Here is a 19,834-nt window from a genome sequence, read left to right on the forward strand (position 1 = left end):
CCTCAGCTTAAATAGTGTCACACACAGAAACACACACACACAAAACACACATTTGCCTGAATGACCTTGTCCCAAACCATGAATCACTGTACTGATGCCAGCCTAGCTGACAGGTCTGGCCCAGCTCTGCCACCACCATTCATGGCGAGACAATCCAGCTCCCTGCCTGCTGGCAGCCCTGACCAGAGCACATGTGAGCACTGACCACTTCAGAGACATGGCAGCACGCACTGCAGCAAAGGGAGAGCAGTCTATTGCTTCAAAATATGAAACATGACAGAGTAAAGCAACATTTATATTTTGTTTTAACAGGGAAAATTAATAATCGAGAACCTCAGCAGAATTCTTTTTGGCTTTTCTGTGAATAACTATTTGCACATGTGTAAATGTTTGCTTATGTGTTTGTTTTCTGACTTAACATATACATTGAATACCATTGTCTGATTTTATTATAGGTGTGGTGTGGGTAAAAATGGTTATATTGATTTATGTGTGGTGTGGCCAGTCTCTGCATGTGCATGAATAATCATTCTCTTTCAGGGTCAACTGACTGTCTTTTCTCCCTCCTCCCCATGCGTCTTGTCATGTCATGTCATCTTTTTGTCCCCCCCCCCCCTCCACCCCCCCTCACATCCCTGCATCCTCCTTGCTTGCAACAATCTCCCCTGGACTCCAACTCCCATCATTCCCAGCTCGTTCCCCCTGAAACCCTCCAAGAACAATAAACATAGTCTGAGAACACTCTCTAGGTAAGCACGAACGCAAACATCTTATTTCTCTCAGACTCTGACACAGCATTGACAGCTCATATTGTGACACCTGTGACATTTTATTTACAGTTGATTGTCTTTGTGTTTTGGGTGTAATTTTTCAAAATCATCCATATTCATATTGTCTGTTATTCTTCAAACAGTGATTCCCCACACTGACTGACTTAGCACATAACCTCTCATGACCCCTGTTGTTTTGCTCCACATCATGGGTGGCAACAGCGTGTGTCTGATCAAAATGTGTCATTGTTCTGCTTGAGATGACAGTGTATATATATCAATGACATGTGTTAGTGAATCTGGTGAAGCAAGCACTTTACCAAAGAGTGTAATTGAGAAAAATGTGCTGATTCAGTGAAGTGGTCACATTGGCTCATTTTCTGTCACCATCACAATCATCTCTTGTATTTATCTCATGCATGTAGTATTGAATAGAATACAGATACTGTTTGTAGTCAGCAGCACCAAAAATCTGGCAGAAGTCAGACAACGCATTCTTCAGCTGTATGTTTTCAAAGATATGCAGTGACTGTTAAAATCACTTTCTGGGCTTTCCCCATGTGTCTGTTTTTTCTTAGGGAGTTCTTGATGTACCTGCAGCGCTACAGGTCTTTCTTTGCAGCATTGCCAGAGATGTTGTGCGAAGGAGAGAATGTAGTGGACGACTCTACATGCTGGAGTGGAGATGATGTGGTGGAAAGGTAAGAAGAAACTTTAAAAGGGCTTGAGGTTATGCAAAGTAAAGATTTGACAGACAGAGATTAGACATTCACTCCTTTGCTCATTCCTTCATGGACCACCACATTGGGGATGTTACTTTCTAGAGATCAAGAAACAAACCAGAGTTCCCTGCACATCTGACTTTTTAGTTTCTGAGCGCTGCAGTGAACAAAACTAGAAAGTCATTTGGATTTTTATGCTTCTACGCTGGAAATAGTTATGGCCCGAGGCATTGTGTTTCCGGGTTGTCCATCCATTCATCCCATTTTTGTGAACGTGATATCTCAAGGGTGCCTTCAGGGAATTTCTTCAGATTTAGCCCAAATTTCCACTTGGACTCAAGGATGAACTGATTAGACTTGGGTGGTCCAAGGTCAAAGGTTTTGCCATAACTCAATAATTCATACACCACTTATGACAAAATTTTACACAAATGTTTAACAGGATAAAATGATGTGTGATGACATTTTATATCCAAAAGGTCAAAGGTCAACTTCACTGTGACATCATAATGTTTTGCAAAACGTGACGAAGCTCTCTGTCAGTCGCTACATATATTATATGCGAGTCTGGACAGACGTGGATGTTTACTGTAACTTGACAGTTGTTCACACAAGCATATGACTGCAAGGCTGTAATTCTAGTGACTCCATATTGATGCCTACGCCCAAACTGTTCCATTGTTCTGTTCTGATTTAATAAGAGCAGCAAACAGATTCATTTTGGTGATTATTCTTGTCCTGTGGTAAGAGTTCTTGACGATTAGGCAACGTTTTGTATCTGGTTTCATGACTTTGCTGTGGCAGTTGTTGCATAAGCACAACATTCGGGTTTGGAGATGAGAAGTTTTGTTTTCTCCAAATGACACAGCAGTTAATGCTGGATGCACCCCTTTTAAAATGGGTTGCCCGATATCACCTGATTATAGAGTGATACCTTGCTTTCAGAAGGATGTCTTGTGAGTGCAATCAGATTTCTGAAAAAGTAACAACCCCTCTGTGTGCTTGTGTAATGTCAGTCTGTGAAGTCACTGTGGCTGGCTGTTCAGTCAATGTAGAAATAAGGAAGTCATTAAGTCATTAACTTAGTCACACTGAGTAAATGCAAGCAGAACAAGTAGCTGCTAGCCCCTTGTTATTTGTGTCTTTCTCTCTTTTTCTGCTCACTTCTCTTTCTTTTACATATTTGTGAAGTTCATATTTTGTGCTGATTTATAGGTGTGGCCCTGGAACTCTTTTCCTACTTACGGTTTTGGTTGCATCTCTCAGAAATTGAAGTACTTCTTCTTTAGCGTGTGTTTGTGTGTATGCATGTGTGTGTGTGTGTGTGTGTGTGTGCGTGCGTGGCTACAGAACAGAGAATTGATGCAGATTACTGAATTACTGAGCCAGTGTGCGTCTGTAACTGATTCCCCCTGCTGGATCTGTTTCTTAAACGCTCTCGAAATTCAGTCCATAATTATGACAAGGTTCTGCTCTCCTACTGCGGTGGCCCTAAACTGGCTCCCATTACAATGGCAACTTCAGCTCTTGGCAATGTCAGTATTGGCCATGACAGAGGAAAATAGAGCACTGGGGATGCCTTTTCCCCACGATCCACCCTATGAGTGTTTGTCATATTCTGTGGTATGTCCATTTTGCTTGGGTTGAGCCATACATTATGCTTTAAATGAGTACATGGGAAGACATTAGGAACACGAACAGATGTCTCAGATTCCAAAAGGACCCTTTTATTATCCTCAGTGGTTGGGTTGGCCAAACCATTTTGTCTGAGAGTTTCATGAATAAGTTAGACTTTAGTCAGCTTATATACTTGGTTTTCAAAATGTCATTATTGTTTTAGATTGGATATCTTTTCTTTACTTTTCTTTTTTCTCTTCTCTTCTCTTCTCTTCTCTTCTCTTCTCTTCTCTTCTCTTCTCTTCTCTTCTCTTCTCTTCTCTTCTCTTCTCTTCTCGTGTCCTGGCCCAGCACTCCTACCCTTCCCATCTTTACAGAATCTGAGAACTGCAGAGGATCTGTCAGTGACTGAGATATATTGAGCAGACCACCCATTCATCAGGGGCTGTGACATTGTGTCAGCACTCAAAGTACATAAGCAGCCAACGTGTGTATACTATGTCCATGATCAGGAGCATATGAGTGAATAAACATGAAGTGAGGCAATCATTCAGCACCAAAAACCCAAGAAGTCTCTAATCTTGTCAGAACACACCTTCTTTGTCTTTGTTGTGTGTCACTTTTATTACCAACTGGTTTTTGAACAACAGTGCTAATGAGTTGTAAAGGTGTGTTATCAATCACTCCCTGGTGAGAGCCAGGTCATTGCTTGTAGTGTCAAGTGTATTTGGGTTGAATAAGAAAACAGCACCCTACTGAAACGTTTGGCACCCCCCATAACTTGCTCAGATCAGCAAATCTCTCTCTTTGTATCTGACTAGGTTGGCATGTGTCAGGGAGAGAGAGAGAGAGAGAAAGGGACAGGACAGGGCATGGAAAGGGTTGGTGTTTTGGTGCCGTGGTGCCCCCTGTGTCTCCCGGTGCCCCTGAGGAGGGAAGCATGATGGAGTGATGTGGGGGAGGGGGGCCTTGGCAACATAAAGACCCATTGTGGAGTCAGTGGAGTGGGGCACAGCCCTGGAGGAGAAACAAAGACTCTCCTATGAGGCTGCATGGGAAAGACTTGGACATCATTGCCACTACTACTGCCACTGCCCGCACGATGCCTGGGAAAGTCGCATGAGAACGGCAGTGGAGATGATAGAAGGGCAGACAGTGACAAGCAAAGATGGGAAAATATGAAAAGAGATGAGAAACAGCGGGTGGTGGGGAAGACGCACATAGTATGCTCAAAAATGGACATGCTACACTGGTGTGGTGTCATTGGTGTCAAACACTTCCTGTGTGGTGGACACACAGGAAGTTTATGACAGTGTCGGTCTGTGTCATCCTGTGTGGTGGGCACACAAAGCATCTGAGGGCTGTGTGGATTTCCCCCCACACAGGGACACACAGAAACATAACTGCACACACACACACACACACACACACACTCTCTCACATACTCACATATCAATCCACACGGAATCCATATGTTGTTCAACAGCTGGAGGGTTTATTCATTCAGACACAATCATACTGGGCTCAGGAACACACACACACACACACACACACACACACACACACACACACACACACACACACACACACACACACACACATACACGCACACAAACACTTGTATGTTGTAATACTTCAAAGTACATCAAAGGCATTGGGGATTGAAATTCTCTTCCCCTCTTTATTCAGCATCTGATGACAGAGGCCCGAGTGGGGGCAAGCAGTTGTACTGACAACCAAAAGTGCGTGTTGGCATGTGTTCAAACATCTCTGAACATTTACAGCATCACATGTGTGAATACTTTGCACCATCTTTTCCGGAAAGATTAGATCACTCAAAATTACCACATTCTTTATTTAGATTAGCCAGTTACTGTACATCTATTGTTGTAGTCTTATCATAAACTGAAATATTTCATTGCCACTCCTCATTTTAATTATGTCAATTACTATCCCAGTTTTTTCTTGCCTTTTTGATGAATGTTTGACACCTACTTAGAGTGTTAGATAGAGTGTGCAGTTTATGAAACATAGCTGCAGGGTATAGCCACTGTTTTGCCATCGTAAAGACGTCGATTAAGCCGTTTTGACTGAAAACTCTTGAGGATGTAATCTTGATGACTGTTTCATTAGACAGCAACTTATTGTGAAATTTCTCTCAAGACATAACCAGGATGGCAAATCAAGAGGCAATATTTGATTTGCCCTTGTCTGGGTTATAAAGAGCAGGCGTAACTCAAGGGTAAAGCCAGGCTGTACACATCAAGCTAATTTTATTTTATTTTTTATGAGAACCAGCAAATCAGGTGCACAAGTCACAAAAGAAAGCCTGGTTGAGCAGAGGTCACAGTTTTAATGAGTAAATTGCGACCTGGGAAGTGAAAACTAACAGTGCCACAATTAGCCACAGCTGCCTGTCATGTTTTTAATCTAAATGAAGTTTGTGGCACATCACTTCGTTGCTGAAACTGAACTTGAGCTCATGCAGCATTCTGTTTCACCAGTGAAAGTTAACTGCGAGAATCATAGAAACAAGCCATAAAGGCCATTTGAATTTACAAAAATATGATTCTGTCTGCGAGCACAGTGATTCTGTGTGTCAGTGTTCGGTGGATGTGCTGCATTGCTGTAATCTTACTTGAATAAATGTGAACTAGGAAGCAGTCACCACTTACATTCTAAACTGATGGCATGATAGTAAGAGGTAAATGAAATGGGGGGAGTGAATTAAGAAGCCTTCCTGTCTAAACTTACCCGGACTCAAGTGCATGTGTTAAGAGATGATTTAGATGGACTCTCTCAGCATTTTATGACCAACAAATTCTTTAGAGATTCACTTTGTATTGAGCTGATTTACACCCCGTGTGCAGGCAGAGGATATATTCTGTCAGGAGAAAAAGAAAGGGATGAAATCTTAACATGAGTGTGTGCATGCACATGTGGGTGTGTAGCACTCATGCATATATGTGGAAAACGAAATAAGAGTGGAAAACTAATAACTCATCACTATACTTTGAGGATGATTCTAAAGTTCCGGATTTGCTCAAATGGATGGACCAAAGATAATACAGCAGTGTGAGTGCTTCTGGATGCCTTGCATTTTTACATGGTTATGACAATCCGTTTGTTTATCATTTGACATCTGGAATCTATTTTGTTATTGCAGGGAGAATCAGGGAGAGCACTGCGTTGGGCAAAGCCCTCACCCCTCACACTCACTTTCTCTCCTTCTTCCAGTCCCATCAACTCATTTTTTTCCCATCATTAGTTTTTTTTTTTTTTTAATCTTTCCTGTCTTCACTCTGCTTATATCTTGGGTGAAAGGAGCTGTTTGAGAAAAGGCAATTGGATAATGAAATTCTAGCTAAGGGGACAATAAATTAATTACTGTATGCACAGCAAGGACAGTCCCTGCTGAGTCAGTGTGTGTGCCAGAAGACATCAGTTCAGTCTTAATATTCTTTTTTAGGTGATGGAATGTTGGTGCGGTACAGTTGACAGTTGACATCAGAAAAATAATGAAGAGCTACTATAAATCAGTTTTTTTTTAAAAATTTATATCTATCTGTTCATTTTTTGCACCTATGCTTTCACCTCTACCATTAGCATTTGGCTTCTGCAACAAACCTCTCAGTCAGTTCCCTCCCACAATATTTCTGTCCTATATCTCCTCAGCTCTGATTCTGTGGCCCATTCCTTTCCCATAACCCTGGGCTGCTGCCTGGGACCTCAGCATGACCTGTTCTGCATTACTGCACTGCTTAGACTTTTCTCTCTTTGCATCTACATCTTTGTGTTGTGTATGTGTGTGTGCTTGCAAAAGGGAAAACAGCAGTGATCATATTGCAGTTATAGTGAGTTATTTATTTTCTCTTTTGAAATGCTTTGATTGTGAGAGTTGGGAGTTATGGTATTTCTAAATCTGTAGCTCTGCATAAGCTGTAAATCTGGGGAGAAGTGTTAGCGAGTTAGATAGTTTCTGTGTAAGCAAATGTGATTTTGTTGGCCTCACTGCACAATTATTTGCCAATCTGGGACTCAATATGCCTCTGAGTGAAAAGTGTTTATGAGTTTCGGCCCCCTCAAGTTTAGGTTTTATGGTGTGCTTTGTGCACATTGCATATTTATTTAAATTGTGTTCCAAGTCTTTTCAGTCTTACTGTCATCACTTTTATAGAAGGGACATAGTTTTACAGCCATTCCCTTCTGCTGTGTGTCCAGTCGGTGGAATGAGCTGAGCTAATATAATTAAAGTGCCACAATAGTTTTACTGGAGCAGTTCCTACTGGGCGAGGTAGACCTAGTGTACCCAGTAACCTCTGTGCTTGCCCATTGGCAAGGCATCAAACCCATAGCAGGACAGGATGATGAAAAATAGAGGGATAGAAATGCCGGGGATGGGAAAGGAAATGTGGATGAGGAAACAATGGACAGAAAGAGAGATGACCTGATGGATGGATGAAGGAAAAAAATGAGGGATATAGGTCAGTGGCAGCAGGAAGCAGTGGCCTTAGGAGAGCCTTCTGTCTTTGTGGCTTAATTGCCTCTATGAGCCTGTTTGAAGTCCTCGCTTCTAAAGTGTCTGGGTCCCAGCCAGTAGCAGTCTGCATGTGTGTGTTTGAGAGTGTTGTGTTACCCTCTCACGCCACACATTTTGACGCACCATGCCAGTGAGCAAAAGAACAAAACCCGAAAAACATGTGTCCTGTTTGACATCAGCGCCACTGATTATATGCAATTGCACCCATAAACACCACACGGCTTGAAATGTTACGTGCAAAACAAAATAGTCAGGGATGATTCCTCTGGAACAAACCCTGCATTTTGGAAACAATTTTGTCCTGTGTTATAAAATTGCTCTTGGAAGACACTACAGCTATGAAAGGAATTGCTCGTTGTTTCTCATCACTCACTCTGCGATGCTTATGGTGGTGTTGCAATGTTAGAGCTGCTTGTGTCAACAGTCTGGGTCCTAATGAACTTTGTACAGGAATTTCAGTTTAATTTCTTCTTTTTAAGCATAACATACAAAATCAAAGGTTACAGTCTAGATCATATTTCTGTACTGGCAGCCACTCATGACTTTAATTTAATTGGGAATTGGAGTGGTGGTACATAACCCAAACCTCAGTGTGCCTACCAAAATAAAACACACGTTTGCCACGATGCATGGGTGAAGTGTGACTTTCAACACAGTTTAAACAAACAAAAATAAAAGTAGTTCTCACAGACCATGATGCTGTATGAGAAAGGCTTCATGTCTCTGACTCTTACTATATCAGTAACACACACTTACACACTCACTCAGTTCGGTGTGGATTTTAACACCCTTCAAAGGAAGAGAAAATCCACTTTTAAACCTCTGCTTTGATCCAAACACGCAGCTTGTACTGTAGCCAAGTGGACTCGGGATTATGGCCTTATAACCATCACACTATTTCTGTGTGCTGCAGACAGTGCACACTTTATACACAACAAATTCACACACCCAGCACACATCAACACTCACACAGCATGATCACATCTGACCTGCAAGAGCTGAACCTCACTCTGGCGTGACTATTTTTGGGAACCTCTTGTCGTTTTCCTGGGGGAAACAGCACATTTTACAAATGTCAGTTAGAGCTTGATTGAGTAGAAGTTAAGTTTTAATTTTTTGTCTGAGTTTGAATCAGATTTTGTGTGATGCAAAGTATACCTGAAACCTGCAAGTCTGAATTTGGGGCCTATAGCAAGCCCTGGCAAGATTCCCTGTAGAGTTTTAGTGTGAATGTGTACCAGTTTTCACTGCGTTGTATTCACCATTAGAGTGAGATTCTGAGCAAGGCGTCTGGTTTGAATTCAGTTGCAGTTGTAAGTGCTAGTCCAAGTTGTTGTTCAATCCGATGGATAAGTATGTGAGTTTAAATTTAAAATGAAGGACAGGCATGGGAGGAGAAAGGGAAAGCTAACAAAGATAACTCTGTACAAACAAAAGTACAGTACACTACTGTGGAGGGTGTGTGTGTGTGTGTGTGTGTATGATCTGTGCTCAGTGTATGTATGTGGTAACCTGAAACCACAGGGAAAACGTTCTTAGAATTCCGGGTGGGTTTGGTGTTGTGGCTCACTCACTGGAGCCCCCTGAGTGGCGCTGGGAATGCGGCCTCTGCACGGAATGAAGGGAAAGTCCCCCCCCCAACCCCACCTTCAGGCATCCCTGCACATTTCACCATTTTTTAATTTAAATGCACGTGGTTATCATTTCTAGATAATAGTGACTGGCACGTTGGTTGATAAAGACATCTCAGAGCCGTGTGTACTGTATTTTTGAGCTGGGGTTGCAAAATTCTGAGAAGTGATAATAACAATAATAATAATAATGATAATTGTCTGCCAGTTACCTGAAATACCATAAAAATATAAAATATATTCACTCTAGTGATAGAGTACCTGAAAGCATGTGGTCCTTTGACTCCAACAGTCTGATAGAGTTGCCAGTACTGTGAGCTGCACAGGTGATGAGAGTATGCGCTGTGCATGCAGAAGGCTGCAATTTTACTGAATTCCTGTTACGCAAATGATCTGTACATGTAATAACGAGTGGGCTGCTGTTTTGCAGTGTGGTTGCAAATCAATTAAATGGGCATACTTTTCACCAACACATGTCATAAGACTCAGTATTGCTATTTTTATATCTATTTCTTCTCTAATACGTTTAGTGTTAAAATGTATGATTTTAATGATATTGTGCAAAATTCCAAAGACGTTAACTTCCCTTGGACACTTTACTGAACGTTTGCAGCCCTATAGTGAGAGCAGCTAAGTATCTCAACAGAACAGGTCCATGAATTGTTTGCTTCATGAAGTGTGGGTGTGTACTGTATACTGTATATTTAGGCAGCAGATTTACATGAGCAGCACTAAATTCATACAGGTCAAGACTAGATAATTTATGGGATATCTAGGCCTGCCTTTTGCAGTGTGTATGTAGGTATTTGTTAAATAGGGAGAGTGAGAGACACACACTTTAATTTGACATCTTATTGATTCCCATACCCTGTATGACAAGAATGCAAAGCCAATAACATTAGAAAGTGTTAACAACTTGTTGTTTATTTAGTGGTTACAAATTTTATGGTGCCATCGACTACTAGTGTACCATTCATTTGAAAAGACTAACTTGAAAATGAGCACAACAAAATGCCACAAATGAAGTATTTTCCTATCAAAGTTGCCATTTCTTTAACAAAATGCAACAGGAGAGGAGCAATAGTTTCTTATTTCTGGAAATACAAGTGCACCTTCAGATTTGAACCAGAAAATAAAGATGACAAATGAGGCAAAGGACAGCAGGGAAGCACTTAAAATGGTTGATGGCATTTCTTGAAGGTGATGAAAAGGTCACTGACATAATGTGACTTTCGTATAGCTTCAAGCTATCACCAGCCCCGTAAATAATCCCTTTTGATGGGGATTCCTGGCAAAATCACAAATGACACTAAAGACACTTTGTAATTTACTGGAACACTATAGGACTTCAGAACATACAGAAAAGGAAACTAATCTTATAAAAACTGATACTGTCTACTCTGCTCTCCAGGGACAAATTTGCTCAGCTACGGTCCAATCCTCTTAACCTAAACCCAGACTTCTCATATTCAGCTTACTGATGATGTGTCCCATTTTCAACCTGTCCCTGACTGACAGATAAGCCTGATCATGACATACATGATAGTCTTGGCTGGGATTTCTGCCAAGAGAGCCATTTTGGCCATGTGTTTGTCAATGCTACCATCTGCCTGAATTCATCTGGATAATAGCTCCCTAACCTTTACCCCTATTTTCTCTGACTGCATTACAGCCACCCTCTCTCTTTCTCCCTGACCCTAGCAGAAGTTTTCACATCTATGCAGTATAATTCTATATATTGTTATTCTGGTGTCATGTAGCTGTAGTTAGAACTATTCCTCTATCGCTCTATCTACAATATGTTCTCGAATGTCCATCTTACTATGTGTCTGGGGACTATTTCTGCCTGTGCGTGAGTGTGTGAGGGGTGTGCCTGTATTCTGATTGTATATGAGCGTATAAATGTTCTGTGTGGTAGTCTGTGTGTGTCCTCTGTATGTGTGCATGTGTTCATGGCAGAGGATGGATATGAATTGCGCTCCCATGTGCCCCTTGCAGCAGCAGAGAGTCTGATCCCTGACCTCCTCACTCAACACCCTCGCAAGCCCTCTGTGCTTTATGTGGGTACGTCTGAGTATGTTTGTTGCCTCGAGCCAAATGTACTGTATGTTTGAGTTGAAACTGGACTGTTTTACTTTGTTCTTTTTGCTTACAAAAGCTGCTTATACAGTACTACAGTACTGTCCAGATGTGACATTATGCCACCTTCTTTCTGTGTTTGGCCATGTTTATGATACACTTTGTACTTTGTACACTGAGCCTCTCTGTGATGTGCCAAACCGGCTTGTCACAGATTTAATGTAAGTACATAAAATGATAATGTATTTGGTTTTATCCATGTGAAACACCTTGATTGGTTTTGTAGTTTACACTGAAGCTGTCAACCTTAAGCACAAGATCACTCCATTCTGGCCAGGATCAGACAGACAGACAGACAGTCAGACAGACAGCCAGACAAACAGGTGGTCGTACCACACCAGAGGATCATGGTCAACTCCGCCCGTCTGTGCACCGGGGAATAGTTTACTTTGCTGGCTCTGCCCCTGCCTGCCCTTGTCTGCGTTCTACACTCTATACCCCCCCACAGCTCCCCTCAGACCTCTAACCTCAGTTATCCATGCCCTCGTTGGCATGTTGGCATATGGCTAGAAGAGAAGATAGATTTATTGCTTGGTCTTGTAACATTTCTTTTTTCTTTATTTTTGGTTTCTCTTTCTTTATTGTTCTTGCTGTCTGTAGTGCCATTTCTGTCCCCTTTTGAACAAATTTGAGTTGCAGTGCAATCTCTGTCTGTCTTTTCTTCTCTGTTACTTTCTCTTACATGCATCCTATATGCCTTTATTCCTTATAAGTAACTACATTATCTTTAATATCAATGAATTTTCTGGTGTAACTGTTGAAATTAAATTGGCTAATGCTGCCACCTACTGGGAGATCAGTGTCATTGACTTATATAGGTATGTGCTTACTCAGTATGGAGTTTGAAAACACATTTGAAAAATGAGATGAGATGAGAAAATGAGAACACAGATTTACATAGTGCAAACTCTATCTATACTGGTGCTGGATGAAAAAAATTGAATCTTGAATTTTGAATCTTGAAACCTGAAACTGAATGTGCTATAATAGTGCTATAGGTTTAGGAATTGGAAGCTGAATTTGTGCTGAAAATATATTTTTACTAACGGAACATGAAAGTCAGGCCCAGATTGCTACGTTTGGTCTCGTGTCTGAAAGGGTAAAGGGTATGCAGTATAGTCGACTATAAAACATACAGAAAAGATCAAGGACACAAAGAAACACACATGGGAAGTTTAGATGAAAATTGAATGAATAAAATGCCAGGTTAGTAAAATTATAAAGCCTTAGGAGAAAAAAAAGCAATTAAAATTTAAAGCAGGTGAGTCAACAAAAACAAGAACAGCTGGAAGTGAAATAAGATGAAATTAAAAATTTAATCTACCCTAAGGATAAAAATGAGGTAAGCTTTAGATTGTTCTACATGCTATTCCAGGTTGCAGGCGTACAGTGAAGCTGGATTTTCAGTAAGTTCAGTAAAAAGCAGCCTTCGCAGACAATTTAATCCAATCATTCGAGCGTGTTCGATACCTTTTGCGATATGCGCAAATTCATATGGAACATTTCTAGCATTCACACAGCGATTTCTATCCACAAGGTAACTCTGAAACAGTTAATGAGCAATTTGATCAGATCTGATATGGCATTCTTCTTAATTGTTACAAAACAGGTCTTGTTGTTGAGTGATTATTGCACAGAGCAGCAGAACACCCTCCTCTCAGTTACGATATTTTCTCATTGGTATATCTCAAGGAAATTCAATCGAATGCAACTGGACTTAGTTATTTGTCTTTGAAGACGTTTCACTCTCTTTCAGCCTAGTCAAGCGATCATGAACTGATGAAGCCTCTTGGATGAGAGGTGAAACGTCTTCAAAGACAAATAACTAAGTCCAGTTGCATTCGGTTGAATTTCCTTGAGATAACCATGACCTGGATGAATGAGAATATTCACAGCCTCATTGGTATAATTTAAAGACACTCCTGTGTAGTTAAATCTATAAATTTAAACAAAGAAGAGGTTATGTGCGCATATTGGTGAGAAATGCAGACAGGATAAAGTCCATGTGAGTGAGTGTGTGGGAACATATCAGAGACAAGCTGGTGTCTGGAAGCGATGCTTGTCTGCATGTGATTTGCGTGTGTGGGCAAGACTGACATGACTTGTTCTTGTTTCTCCAGTCTAATGGAGGCTACATGGTCTTTTCCCAGAAGTCTGTGTGGTCTGTTGACGCAGCCTGCAGTTCGTCTGCTGGTACATCAGCACAGGCGACACAGAGAGGTGGGGAACAGTTACACCCAGTGACAGACACGGTCGGGACAGTCAGGCCTGGGAATGTCCTCAAAGCAAACCACAAGCCAATTACAGTTGTAATCTATGTAACTGCCACCAGAGACTATTAAAGCTTTCAGTGCTATACCCATATTGTATGTTTCCATTTGTCTCGAGCACTAGAGAAAGAGAAATGGAAGTCCTTCATTGTGCAGTTTGCTAAACTTCCATGTGACAAAACAGTCACATTGATTTGTAGATGTGGACAGGAAGTGTGGGTGGTGGCTCTCCCTCACTTCCTGTGAGAACAGTGATTTAATTAGCTGAAAATTAGAGTTGCAAATTACAATTCCAGTATTCTTTCAGTATTTAGCATATCTGTAGATTCAAATATGCTTAATTAGAAAGACACCACAATCACATACACAATTCCATATATAGGAGCCTCAAGTAGCCAACCTCAGATGTGATTTTGTTTGAGGTGAATTATGTTTAATTGAAACTAAATTGCGTTTAAAAATGTACTAATTCCCAAAACTCTTCAAACTCAAGAATTGTGAGAGTGTGAGAGTGAGGTTATCAGGGAAGTTTAGTGAGCTTGGCTTTGTTGCTACGAAATGTTGGAACAGTCATGGTTTGTTTGAGACTAATATCAGAAAGATCTGCCTGTGAGCTTTGTGTTACTTGTTCATTCATTTTCTATACCGCTTATCCGTCAGCTTTGTGATACTCATTCTGAAAATACAGGAAAAAACAAACTAATGCTGTTAAAAGCATAGTGGCCTCAAACAGTGGATACTGTAGGCTTTCACTACATTATATTGGCCACACGGGTGCAGTGTGGAAGTGCATTTACTCCCCTGTCATACTAGCAACTAAGTATGACAGTAACGACTTTGTACTGTATTGAAATGCAGGCCATTTATAGAAATGTAATTTTGCATTGTCTCCGCATGAGAAATCCCTTAAACAATTTGCAGGAAGAACTACGTGCAGAGAGAACATGTTGGATCTAGTGACTATATATGTATTTATACTGTGCTGCAACTTTGCTTTGATTTGTTAATGTCAGGATTTGCTTACACAGCCACAGGGATGAGAGAGAGAGAGAGAGAGAGAGAGAGAGAGAGATAATGTGAGGAAGAGCAGTTTGTTAGCAAGAGCGAGTCACTTACACCAAATTAATTCAGCTCTTTGCAGTTGCTGTGATAGTGAGATAAATCGATGCCTGTTCATTAGTCTGGAGTAGCACTGAAATGAAACATGCTTGGCTGTGTGTAGGCCTAATGGGCTAATGATGAGCCAAACTAGATATTGTATATATCACCTAGCCTGCAGATGGAGATAGAAATAGATGGGTAAAATAGCCTTAATGATAAGTATCAATGGCTTCTTGGTACAAGATAATCACAGCATGTGATTACCTGTAACTATGACAACTGCCCTGTCCCTCTCTGTTTTTCTGTCTTTACACTCACTTCTTACTCAGCCTCTGTTCCAGCTCCCTGACTCTCTTCAGGGTTGGACCATGTCACAGTGACCTGAAGAGCATATACCCAGGCAGGATGGGCTGAACCCATAAGGAGTACCCACAGTACTTGTTGAGGTGGTCTACACCTGGCCTGGTTGGCCACGACAAATGGGTACTCTGACAACATCTAAATTTCAACTTTTGGGCTTCATGTATCCAGGATGTGTATGTGTAGCCCTGGCTAGCAGTGAATACACAAAATCTACTTAAACCTGCTTAATGAGAACTGTGGAAATACAGCAGTTGTTTTGTTAAATTAATTTGGCACTGAGCATTCTGGAAATCCCAGTTCTAAAGAGAGTTCCAGTCTGCTATTAGCATTGGGCCGCATTTCCACAAGACCATGGTCTGCTGGCTCAGAGGGGACTGGGGTCGGCTTTCATCTCCATCCACCCAACAATCTGATAAGTTACATACAGTCAACAGCTACCACGCTACCGCACTGAGTACACAAACAAACAGAGACAAAAGCAAACATTCTGCCGGACTGCTTTGCTTCACCACATGGAGCTCTGGTCGCTGTAAAAAGAGAGAAATGTGTCAGATACAAATGAAAGGAAATCTGAGTTTAATGATTGTGTATGAAAGTTAGATTCCAATCCGGAGCACTCAGTGAAAGAGATAAGTGCTGGCAGTGATGGGCAAATTGAAAACTGAATTGAGGAGAGATATTGATTTGATACTTGACCTGACTCAATGAAGACCACGTACCTGTATTTGATAGCATTAAGAAAGGACAGAGGAAACAAACATACCAAATGAAAGCAGCCACTCATAAGTGCAGTAACACCTTTTATTGCACTGTAGAGGAAAGGCTTTCAGTGCGTAATAGCCATGAGTAATTTGAGCCATTGGACCTTCAACCATATAGCTGTTACGGTGCAACCACTCAATAAACCAGCCTGGTCGCGGTAAAATCACCCCGAGACCTTTTAAAAAGTGGCAAAGCAGTTGAGACCAACATAATGGTGTGTAATTCCAACCCAACCACACAGCCATAAACAGCCATATTTCACTGGTCCACAGCACTACAAAGACAGACACCATCCAGCTCAGCACAGGTGTCGAGCCTCAGGTGAAGTCCAAGACGAAGACGAAACTGTTTCATCTTTGCTGAATTCCTATTCTTGCTGTTAGTGTAACTGGAGTTAGAAACAGCCTGTGTAGTATGTATTTTCCAGTGTGGAGCCCCATCATAGCGAAAAAACATGTCTTCTGCAATTACTCCAGGCCAGTGGTTCACAACCCAGGAAGTGGTTATAAGTGGTTAGAAGATGATTAGAAGAAAAACAACTGCTATACACCTATTTATTTTTCAGAATTTGTCCTAATCTTTTTTTTTTTTTTCTTCTAAGTTTGTGTTTCTTGTGAATTTCTTTGAAGGAAAAAAAATACACTGTGGAGCTGGTAACGAAGGGCGTGACCATAATGAATGAATGTGAATCATGATGGGGTTTTGCAAGTAGACGTTACTCTGTTTTAAGAGGTCATAGGTTTAAAAGGTTGGAAACCACTGATACAGGCAACACAAGCTCAAGGCAGCCTTTGATACCAGCATTCCCATCCCAGAGAAGGACATAGTTCATTGAACTCCAGATGAATGATTGTGTAGGCAAAACAAGTTTAAGCAGTTGCACACCACCTCATGATTAGTCATGCAGACTTTTCCCAAGCACAAGGAGCATTTAGTCAGTATGAAATCATCAAAACAATTTCAAACTAGCTTCAATACAAGAGAGATGCGATTGCTGGGTTCAGCAGCTGACTATGTTTTTTATCTTGTGTGGAGTTGCCAGCATGAATGCTGTGCCTGTGCTGCTCTTTATATTTCTGACCCTAATCGACTCTGCCTACATGTCTGACTCATCATTCAGTACAGAAGCTTGCCAGGCTGCAAAGAAGCATGTCAGGGGGCCCGCTGGGCTACTGGCCAGGTCTACAAAATCGCTCAGCACCCTTGACTCAGCTTTTTAAAAGATTAACTGGGAGCTTCGCAAAATTTTGACAAATAATTTAAAATGTCATTGCTGTCACTACAGTCAGAAGTTCTACTTTCAGCAGTTGAAAACAGAAATCAATTCTCCATGAAATAGAACAGTTACAGTACATTTAAGACAGCCTTTTTGAGTTTTTCTAGGAGTAAAACTTTTCTCAAAGTCAGTCTCATTATCCAAGTGTTTCTGAACAACTATTAGGTCAGTGTCTCAGTGGGACAAGACAGGCCATAGAACCATTTTATTGCCAAAATCCTTAAGCTGCCAGCTGGAGAAAGGAAGAAGTAATGTCAAAAGATAGGAGGAAACAGATATAGAGGGGGAAAACACAGAGCTGGGAATAAGACGAGAGTAAAATTAAGCCAAGAGTGCATGCCCCAGGTACTGCTGAGGCTGCTGAGAGACTGCAGCTACTGGTAGCGTTGTGTGTTCATGTGGTTACCAGCTGGGTTACAAAAGACAGCAATGGGAACAAAGAGGGGGAAAAGGAGGTTTTAATGGAGTTTGTGGCAGTAGGCAGAGAAATCAAGGGAAAGATAAAAGATGTCTTGAACTGAAGACATGGCCTCTTGTTGGACTTTGAGTGATTGTTTAAGAAAGCGAAGTAGATCTGGGACTGAGTGGGGTGGGAGTAAACAGCTTGCCTGCCCTCCAGATGACCTGTACTGATTTATTTGCTATTTCTCCTTGCATGTGTTATAATCTGAGTATTTCCTCTCTAATAATTTTGTTTTTGAAGCACAACCACAGCACAGACTGCCAGGAGTTTTGACATCTTCTATAAGAGCAGCCAAAGATTTTACCAGTGCTTAAATATGCATATAGTTTGATAGATTGAAATATTTATTTTCACAGTGTTTATCGTTTGGAACCTACGATAAACTTAAACAGACTGTGTGCTTATGTTCACATTGCATTATGGGGCGCTGCATGGCTTGTGAAAGATTTGTGTGTGTTTGCACATGTTCACGTTTACTGTTCGAGGGACACCATGTGCTCATATGTCATGTTGATTAAATGCTGGTAAAGTGGCTTTTGACCAGTTGCCTGTTCATGTGCTTAGTGTTAGTACAGTGAATGGCTGCTTAGCTCACAGTGTGTGTGAGAACAGTCTGGCCTTTCAGAACAAAACCTCCTGCTCAGAGTATTTCAACATGTCCAAGCACTGCTCGTAAAGTTTTCTGGCTACAAAACATCTACTCAGCCCCTCCCTTACTCTCACTGCTGGCCTCGTGTGACGTCAGGTCATCTTGTTCCAGGAAGAGAAAGTTGTAATGCCCTATTTTACAGTGTTATACGTTTAATGTTGTAGTGCAGTATATGTCTTGTTCTCATGTGGCCCTATGTCACTTAATAAAGCTATCGAATTAGCACCAGAAAATAAAAAGTGTTACAGCCATGTCTGAAAAATACAGGAATCTGCCAGTGTTGTTAATAAAGTATTTTAGCATTAGCTTGAGAACATTTGCATGCAAGTGCATGTCCACGAGTTAGACTGTGTTGTTGCTGTTTATTCTCTATGCATTTGGGTCTATTCTTTGTGCAGCTTTTGTTTTAGTTCTAAAAGATGTGATACCTCTATTTTGTATGTGTATACATATTTTTTATGTGAGGAAAGACATATATAGCTAAAGAAAGAGGAAATAAAAAAAAAGAATAAAATTTATTTCTGTTGTGTCTATATGGTATAATTTATTTTAGCCTGGCCAGGAGTGTTCACCCTCTTGAAGTATGCCCAGTAGTCCCAAAGAGACATGTGTTTTAAAGCTCTGTGGCAGATGCTTTCTTCAGTTTCAACAACAATGTTCACATTTTACAAAGCATTTACCATATACAGTAGTTTTCATTTATTACTTGCACCTGTGTGTGTGTGTGTGTGTGTGTATGATGAAAAAGCTGGAGAGCAAGCATTTCAACTCCTTCAGTTGTCACCTACTTGAACATGAAGTTATATGTGGGAGAAGCAGCTAAAAAAAAAAAAGACACACACACACACCATTCCCCCTCCCCTCCCGCAGTGGTCGCAAAGAGCTTCAAGAAAAAAAAAAAAAAAGAAAGAAAGACATGAGTTAAAGCTGGCATGACCCACTGTACATTATGCCTCAACACATGTTCAGTCTTGTATACCCAGGACAGCCGGGAGGGTGGGCAGAGGCTTTATTAATCATGATAAATCAACAATTTGCTGTTTACCCTGACAGCGGTACCACCAGCTCTAATCCAGTGCCCTCCTCAGCTGAAATAGTACCACCCACAGTCTCAAAAATACACACACTCACTGAGATGAAAACAACCGCATCCCCTCTTAAACATTACTCATTGACACTTTTGCTCTGATTCAGCCTGAAGTTTGTTTTACAGGAATCATTCATCCAAATCGATTTGCATGCTGAAATAGGAACACCATAGGATGCAAACATGTTTCATGTCTGATCTGTTGTATTGGCAGAAGAAGAAGCTTTAGTCCAATTAATCAACAAGTATGAATCATTCAGTATTACACTGATTTCCATTATTAAAAAGTAAATGTAGTACACATGTGATTAGTTAGTACAGTGCACAATACAGGGAAGCATGGCGGCAGAGCATTCACCTTGGCTCATATTTTCAGTAAATAGTAGTCAGTTAATAGTTAAGTTTTGTGGTACCGGTGACCTTTTTGTTATTATTTAAATGTCA

General features: G+C 41.0%; 1 protein-coding gene across 4 annotated transcripts in view; it reads left to right on the forward strand.

Moving 5' to 3' along the window:
* Positions 1-19,834, forward strand: part of gpc5c (glypican 5c) — a 95,353-nt gene that overhangs the window by 40,958 nt on the left and 34,561 nt on the right. For 3 of the 4 annotated variants that reach the window (XM_046407361.1, XM_046407359.1, XM_046407358.1), the window contains 2 exons: positions 693-749; positions 1,349-1,471. In XM_046407361.1, coding sequence (XP_046263317.1) covers positions 693-749; positions 1,349-1,471 — 180 coding nt within the window. Of the gene's footprint in view, positions 1-692; positions 750-1,348; positions 1,472-13,539; positions 13,776-19,834 lie in introns of those variants that run through there. The other variant, XM_046407362.1, reaches the window with a different exon arrangement.

Source organism: Scatophagus argus, chromosome 13, assembly GCF_020382885.2.
Source record: "Scatophagus argus isolate fScaArg1 chromosome 13, fScaArg1.pri, whole genome shotgun sequence".
Taxonomy (NCBI): Eukaryota; Metazoa; Chordata; class Actinopteri; family Scatophagidae; genus Scatophagus; species Scatophagus argus.